This window comes from Nematostella vectensis, chromosome 2 (assembly GCF_932526225.1).
Source record: "Nematostella vectensis chromosome 2, jaNemVect1.1, whole genome shotgun sequence".
In the NCBI taxonomy this organism is placed as follows: Eukaryota; Metazoa; Cnidaria; class Anthozoa; order Actiniaria; family Edwardsiidae; genus Nematostella; species Nematostella vectensis.
Window position 1 is genome coordinate 18,682,433 of NC_064035.1, and position 8,557 is coordinate 18,690,989.

At 37.9% G+C, this 8,557-nt stretch overlaps 1 protein-coding gene across 1 annotated transcript; it reads right to left on the reverse strand.

The window, feature by feature from the left end:
* Positions 1-627: 627 nt before the first annotated feature.
* On the reverse strand, positions 628-8,541 carry LOC5504237 (AP-4 complex subunit mu). Its single transcript, XM_032372510.2, has 16 exons — positions 8,314-8,541; positions 8,139-8,221; positions 7,649-7,755; positions 6,580-6,676; positions 6,387-6,503; positions 5,771-5,842; positions 4,997-5,071; positions 4,670-4,796; positions 4,178-4,284; positions 3,547-3,638; positions 3,398-3,445; positions 2,892-2,942; positions 2,340-2,457; positions 1,872-1,924; positions 1,585-1,701; positions 628-833 (listed from the first exon to the last, which is right to left on the reverse strand). Exons 1-16 carry the CDS (start codon positions 8,492-8,494, stop codon positions 809-811), a joined length of 1,470 nt encoding a protein of 489 aa, XP_032228401.1. The 5' UTR covers positions 8,495-8,541; the 3' UTR covers positions 628-808.
* Positions 8,542-8,557: the final 16 nt, after the last annotated feature.

The window sequence follows — 8,557 nt, forward strand, 5'->3', positions numbered from 1 at the left end:
AAATGTGAAAATTTCGAATTTTTACCGTCAAAGTGCATATATATAAATACTGAATGAGCTTGGGCTGCCAAGTGATTTTTCCCGCGAATTTCGTGCGTTTTTTTGCTTCTAACGAGGAAATCACGCGCAAGTGCTCATGGACCCAGTCAATGACCCAGTCAATGACCCCCCTACATTCCATTAATTTTGTAGTCCAGGCATTTTCGAAGTCTATAGATGTCCGGATATTATATCTATAAAATGAATACAAAAGGAAGTGTGATATAATTGGTCTAAACCTAGCCTCCTCCGCAGGCATCGCTTTGCCCAGAAAGCAGCAGAAAAGAAACACAGGCGCTCGGGATTCCTTTTTCCGCTTTTGGCATTGTCCCCCCCCCCCCCCCCCTTAACAAAGGAATTTGTCGACCACAGGAATCCCAGTCTCGGTTTCTAACCTCAGAGACGCCTGCGGAGGAGGTTAGTCTAAACCCACGCTAGTGGTGTTTTTCTTTGCCAATACAAATGAGACGCTTGCTTAGCGTAAGTAAAGGCAATATCCACGATATGGTGTTGGTACTTGTGAAAGATTGGTCCAAGGAAATAAATGGGAGAAACACTTGCCACTAAGGACCAAATCCACATAGCCAGTTTATGGTACAAAAATATGTTTATATTTAAAAACAATATACATTTAATATTAATATGTGATCAACATTAAATATGCCTTGAGAGTGATGTAATGAGAACAATTCTCTTGTATGGCTATCATAGCTACCATTGCTATCTGGGCTATTATGGCTATCTTTCGATAAAACGGACATCATCATCTTCATATTCGTATGACGTAGGAATCACTAGAAAAGAAAAAAAAGAACACACCAAACCATAAACCTGAGCTCTCCAACCACGGTTCCGCGGGAATTTTATCACTCGAACGAAAACAGCGCGAGTAGGAGTAGAGAGATATATAAACATTTCAGGCCATGACAGCCGTAAAAGAAAATTGTTTTTATCAGAACATTGGTTGTGGTGTGTGTTAATGATTGATGTGAGCCTCTATGATGGAAACATAGTGGTCTCTAGGGAGATGCGTGGGAAACTAATAACTAATCAAGTTGTCCTCTTGTGAACGGTCCATCCAAAACAATTTTTAACACAATATTTCGCCCGTAATTTCGTCTAGATGAGATCAATAAAGTGAAATATAAGGTTTTTTGTGACAAAAGTAATTCAGCAAATGTATTTTCGATCTTCTCTCGCATGAGCGGTTGACATTCCTTCATACAGCACGAGGATGTCCTCCTCATCCTTGCAAATGGATGTGCGTTATCTTTTCTTTTCTATATTTTAAAACTTCTATCTTCGGCGAGACAAAAAAAAAAAAACAAAAAAAAATACACATGCATATATATATAAAAAAATACAGTCCGCGTCCGAAAAAACTTTTGTCCGGATCCGTGTTTCATTATGCAGAGAGAGTGAGCAATTTGAGTTTTATCCTCTGATAATAAAAAAATGATTGTAACAAAAAATGCAATGGGTGTCTTTGGGGTAAGGGTTGATATGAGTGTATATTGGGGGTCGTAATAGTGGCATGACTTGTACCTGTGAGTTATGTACCGCACCCAGCGGAACGGATGGTAGGCTTTCTCCTTCTCGTAAACTTTCAAGGATCGAATTTGAAGACCGGAGCAGATGTACATAGGGATCTCAAAGTCTAAACTATAAACAAAATACAGAGAAACTTTCCATTAGAGATTTCAACATAATTTTGCAGGCGTGTAGCCATCTTAGAGATGCTTGCAGGGGGGGGGGGGGGGGGGTGTATATGCCTATGCTATATTTACACTCCCCCTCAGCAAATAACTATGCACCTGTTTTGGATATTTTACCTGACAGGTCCAAGTTCTTTCCGTGCTGACTTCGCCTTGTCTTTCAATTTGAGCTGAAACAAAACCAGGTAATCTATCTGTTGTTTCCCTCGAAGTTGCAATTTATAATCCACTCTGATCAATACCCCCTGCAATTTCTAGCCTTGCGAAGTATACCCCACCCTAGTAATAATTATAATATCTTGCAAAAATATTTTTGAGTATAGTCCAAGAAGGGCTCCATCTCCTCTCCACCGAGGTACCCCACACCCACCAGAGCTTCCAGTTCAGGGGTGAAAAATTAAAGCATAGACTAAAAGCATAGTTAGAAATGCTGGCCTAATTATGGGAAACATTTCTAGCCCTGGAAGGCAAGCCCCCACCACTGATAACAAAACATGTATTTGCTTTTTTCCTTTTGACATATTCAATTTCAAATAGAGGGTAGACATACTGCTAGTCCATAAAATCTAGGTGACATAATTGTACCTTGATATTGATAGCGACTTCAGCTCCACCTCGGATTGACTTGACCTGCCAGAGCAACAACTTTTCAGCTGTTTTGTACTCTGCAGAGTGGCCAGCATGGCCCACATCATGTGACAAACTAAAAAGAATTGATAACAGTCAGGCAAAGACCATATGACAAAGTAGGAAATAAGAGTTGTGAACATTTAGAGAAATCATCATGTGATAGATTAGAAAAAATTGATAACAGTCAGGCAAAAACCATATAACAATCTAGAAAATAGGAGTTGTGAACATTTAGAGAAATCATCATGTGACAGACTAATAAGTGAGAATTGTATAGCTTTCAGACAAAGAGCATGTGACAAAGGTAATGAGAATTTTGAACATTTAGACAAGCATAATGAGAGAAACTAGACATCAAGAATTGTATTCAGACAAACATTATGTGACTACAGTGTTTTTAGGGACCGATGCTAACAAACTTTCAAAGCAAAAATGAACAAAAGGATTTTCAGCATTATTTGATACCAATTATTGTTAATCTGGTGTGCACGAAAGATTTACATATACCTTTCAGTTGACTTTGGTACTGGTACCCTCACAATGATGTTGTTGCTTGAGCTAAATAATAATAAAACATATTTTTTTAAAGCATTAGAAACAGTTCTGGGCACAAATTGGGAGGCGCTAGCAGATAGGTGGTAGCCCCATTGGGCAACAGGCAATGCTTTGCACAGAAAGGAGCATAAAAAACAAGGTGATTAGGGAATCTTGAGTGTACAGCGCGTGGTGCTGGGAAAAAGAGTAACAAGTCATAAGCATCTCTCTGATATTTTTTAGCACTTGGTATTGTCCCCTCCCCTCTAAGCAAGGGAATCTTTTTACCACAGGAAGCCTGTGTAGCTATTTCTATTTACTCTCAGGTTTCCTAACTTCTAGAGACACCTTCAGAGGAGGCTATGGAGGTGGTAGCAGATTCAGCTGAAGTGAAAGGAAACAGATGTGACAGGGTCTTGCCACCTCCCACCTCCCGTTTTTGTTGTTAAGTGCTTCTATACCTTACTTGACTAACTTACCTACTAGAAGGAATGTTACAGCGAAGCTTAAGCATAACCTCAATATATCTGATGAAAAAATGTAGTTTTGATGTTATCTAAATGCTCTTTTTGCCAAACATTCAATTGAAGGTTCAAGATGACCGTTGTCAGATTTGAATGTACCATACCTTGCCTCCTCATTCTCATCAACAAATGTGATAATACTGAATGGTAGGGTAGTTTCTAGCTCTCCTGCAACTCTGTAACTCATGACTGTGAACTAAAACCATTGGAAAGATCAATAATAAAAATGCAGCTCCTTAAACCCATAGTTTAATCATAGTTTAATAACTTTATGTGGCACATCATGTATGTGCCACATAAGAAGATGAAAAAAGTTTGTTATTGCAAATTTATGTTTATAAGAATTTAGCATGAATTTCTGATAAGGAAACTGTAAGTAGGACTAAAAAAATCAAACACAAGACTTAAGTGTCTATGTTTATTATGGTTTATAATTAGATATACTTAGATTAGATTTAGGTTTCTTCTCTTTTTGCCCTTTCCTTTTGGTTTGCAAAAGGCTCAATTTGAACTGCTACTGTAAGTGTATTTGATAAGAAATTTTCCTTACTTGTTCCTCCATATTGGGGAACATAATTCTATTGGGCGACAACTGGTTAGCTTTAACACACAAAACTTCACTTGTACACCACATTCTAAAATGTGAAAGCATGTTAAATTAAGGTAATTTAGCAGAACAAACTTCTCGAACACATAACAACAAGGGATAAAACAGGGTAGAAGTTAATTCTGTACCTCGCCATCAGGTGGTAGGACAGATAAGGTACGTGAAGACTCAAACTCATCTAGGTTCACAGACTTGTGGAAGTTACAGTCTGCAAGCTTGACTCCCATACTTGAAACTTAAGAAGATAACCATGGGTAAGAACCAGGGTGAGGCTGCAGGCCTCAGTTGGAATGGAAAGGGGGGCTCTCCATAAAGTTGATTGGCGTGGTCAGCATATCTTTTTATATGTTCAAAGATTCTGCTATCCATTAGTCATCCTAAGGAGACTAGGGTTTGTGATCACCATCTGGACTATATTTTATTGTGTTTGTAAGTTTAACCATTTTGAAGTGTTGTTCTTGGTTTCAATAGTGATTGCATTGATTGATTGATTGATTGATTGATTGATTGATTGATTGATTGATTGATTGATTGTACTTAAGATTTAAACATTGCCCCTATCACATTTTTGTGTTTCCTTGTCTTTTTTCCCCAGTTTTTCCTCAGTGGAAAAGGTTTACCTTGGGAAGGCATATCAGCATTGCCAACAGTAAGATCCTCAGTCAAAGCTATCCTCACATCAGGGCTACCAGTGAGAAAACTCTTCATCTGAATACATCCATCTATATCACTGCGCAGAATGCTTCCCTGCAATGCAATTAAAAAAGAAAATCAGAGAATCAGTCACTTCTTTAAAAAGAATTATTGGTGATATTTACCCAATCATTTGCATGCATGTTTTATTTATTACACTTAATGCATTATTTGTGAGAGGAAAAATTGTGTTTTCGTATCGACGGATAGACCTTATCATTTGTAACATAGATATTTGCTGCCATTTCACTTACATTTGGACTGATAAGCACAGTAAGTCTTTCAAGAAGATCCACAAATATCTCATTTTTGTGACTTTTTCTGAATATCTGTTCAAACAAAAACAAAAAAGATCATATTTGCATAACCATCAGATCAGGCCCTTTCAAGGCATTTTCTCCTGTTTTTTAATGTCTCGTACATTTACTGTATATTTGGCTGCTAGAAAGGCCACCCTCCTTGCTATGTCCCTGCAGATTGTTATCTAAATTCAAAATGCCATGTGTTCAGTGATCTGTATATAATACCATATTTCTATTGAGTATTCACAGGGTTGCAAATACCTGTCAACTCTCCTGCATTATGCGGAGAGTCTCTAGACTTCATGGAGCACCAAATATCCCAGTTTTTAGTGATTTTTTATTGCTCCCGAAAAATCCTTCTATAGAAAATCGCTATTTTGACTATTTTCAATAAGTAATAAATAATAATAATTCCTTGGGTAGCAACATTTATTGAACATGCATGGGGGATCTATATTGTGTACTTTCTAAAGGTCAAACATCTGCTAATTGGCTCAATGATAGCAGGAAGGCTGTTTAGCCGCTTTAGCTGCGAGCCCCCTTTGAGGGTATACCCCACCCCTTCCCCCCACTTCTCCTCTAAAAAATTCTCAAGCCTTGAGATTTTCTGGGGTTGACAGGTATGCTATGGAGGTGATGAGCCTGCTGTCTTGTGGCTAACATTAGGGAGGTTCCCTTGAGCCTTCCTGGGCATGTCCCAGATTATTAAGTAGGATTAATTTATACCTCATTTGTCTTGTGTGGAACTACAGGCTTATTAGCTGCTGTACTTGGAAGAGACATTCTCTCTGTTCCATACTGTCCCATCATAGAAAGCAAAAACAAAATGTAACAACATCCTCATATCTAAACAAAATGTGAAACATAATGAGGTTTACTGCATTCTCTTTAAAAGATCTTAAAATAATTCTTGGAAGAAATTTTAGATTAATAAAAAAGGTTTATGTCTGATCTTTAAGATTTTAATACTCTTATTTTGCCATTTAAGAAGATATTGAATTGAATAATCACAACTCCTTGTATTGTGGTAACATGAGAGAATGCAGTAGCAGATTTACAGGGGGGTTCCCCGGGGCTTCCCTTTGTAACTATTTTCATTGTGTCTGTTTATTCCAAAACCTTTGCAAAGGTAAAATAATGACAATAATTTTTGGGTCCCCCCCCCCCCTTGCGAAAAAGCTAGATCCGCCCCTGGAATGCCATTGAGGTGTACATGGGCAGACCCAGACTCTATAACAGGGGGTGGACAAATAAATAAACAATCATGAAAGGGGGTGATAGGTCAAAGAATGTACAAGAATTTCCTAAAAATGGGAGGGGGGATCTATCCCCCTTGACGTACCACATTGCCCCCTGAGCACTGCCAGACGGACTGTCCAGAATTTTCCACCAGCTCAGGCTGGTTGAATACATATGCCTTTAAAGCTTCAGTCGAGGTTGCCTGGACATAACCAAAGTCCTTTAACAGGAAACAGACTAGTTTTAATAATCCAGTAAAATTCCTTGTGTTGTCAAAGCAATGTTTGACTACATACTAAAACCTCATCCAGTAATTCATAGATCAGAGGTAAGTTGCATTTGATGGCCTCTTCATTAATGATTCCACAATAGTCCTTGCACAAATTGCAGACCCTATAGAAAAGTATACAAAGTAAAAAACAAATATACTAAATAAGGACCTGTGGTATAAAAGGCGCGGACCTGGTCCAAGTCGTCACTTTGAACATTTCTTAATTGAAAATAATGTTTTTTTACACACAAGGAAATACGCTGAACTGCTTGGAATTTGTTTTCTACAATTTGTTTTCTACAAAAACTTTTCTACAAAAACTACAATCTTCATTTCTTATCTGTCCAGTTCTCAGGGAAGATTGAAAAATTAGCTGTTTTTGCCCTAAATGATGTTTTTAGACATAACTTTGAACTCTGCACTCAACAAAATCTAGCGTGAATAATGACCAGGTGAACACCTTTTATACAACAGGTCCATGTTTAAACATTTCTGGTGTATACATCTACTTCATTAGATATAGAGTGCCTCTATTATAAACATAATGCAAATGCAAAAGTTGGGTAAAAAAATGTTTTACAGAAGGCTAAAAAAACGCCTTCAAAAACAGGCAGACTAGAACAGCTTCTGCTTCTTTTTTGGTTCATTTTTTTTTTATTGCAAAGCTAGAATTTTTTTTTGGCTTCAAACACACCATATCAATTGGCTAAAAATTCAGGATATTTTTTTACCAAAATCTGGGAGACTAAAAACAAAGTGAAAATTGGGAGACTACAAAAAAAAGTTTACTGACTTCGCATATACTCTCTTACTGGTGAGTAGCCCTCACCAGTGAACACAGAGGAAAAATGTGATGATTGCCTGCTTATAGATGAACATTGTTTGATAGTTAACCTATTTACACACTTTTTGCTGACAATCAAATTTAAGAGGAAAATACTATAAGGAATGTTTATTAACAAAAAAAAATCCAATAATAAAAATAGAATATGAAGATGCATGACACAACAGGATGTATGAGGGAGAGGTGTCTCTTCGAACACTGCTTATAAGAATGTTCCATTATATTCCCATTAGGAGCGATTTGACTGTACCTAGACAACACCTCTACTGCAAATGCTGAAGATAAGTTGAACTTCGAGGTGCACACAAAGAATAGGCCATTCCGCTTTATAAAGATGAAGTTCAGTCCTTCAACATTCTGCTTTCAAACAATAGGTTCAGAATGAATTATTATAATATAGAATTGTGATAATATAGAATCTGATTTGAAGTGGCTGGGAGACCCATGCTCATATTTTTTTCCTTTTTTTTTTGGGTGGGGGAAGGGGAGCATTCCCTTTCATACAGTCATCCTTTATAAAATTAAGACTCTTCTTGGGGGGTGGGGTTGGATAGCAGCTGCCATTCGCTACATAATGCCCTAAGAAAAGGCTTGCAAGGCGAGTACTCTCCCTCCCTCCCAATCCCAAGTGTGGGTGGGCGTGGGGGTCTGGAACTCAAGCCAGACTTCTCACCCAGATACAACCAAAGATTATTCATATAATAATAATAATCAAGTCATATAAAAGCAATAAGTCTCACAAAAATCGGCGGTAATTTTTCCTTGGTGCTTCTGATCTTCTTGTAAAATATCTCCGGCGATCCTTTCGCAGTCTCGCCGCGGTCTGAGGTTTGAAAGTAAAGGATAATGACATGGGAAAAATATTGAAAAAGCAAAATAGCTTTATCTACAGTACTATTGGAAACAAAAGGATACAATCTCTGTATATAAGCGGATCTCCTCGAGGAGAAATAATAAAGAATTCACTCAACATTTTAGATTTTTTTCCAGAAGCATGTTTATGGGCAATACCGCGAGAGGTTGGGGCTAGCGCATGCGTACTCTTCGGTTTGAAGTTCGCGGGGGATCGAGTTCCACACGTGTGACGACGCATCATTTGCTTGGGGTCGAAGCTGTTGTATTTAGTCTTTTCAGCTCAATAATCCTCGAAAAGTGGTAC

Bases quoted from the DNA above. Each gene is read 5' to 3' on its own strand.
- LOC5504237 (XM_032372510.2), bottom strand. From the start codon at position 8,494: ATGATGCGTCGTCACACGTGTGGAACTCGATCCCCCGCGAACTTCAAA. The intron at 6,677-7,648 runs GTACAGTCAAAT...ACTTTTCTATAG, and splicing joins GCAGTAGAGGTGTTGTCTAG to GGTCTGCAATTTGTGCAAGG. The intron at 1,702-1,871 runs GTAAAATATCCA...TTTTGTTTATAG, and splicing joins AAAGAACTTGGACCTGTCAG to TTTAGACTTTGAGATCCCTA.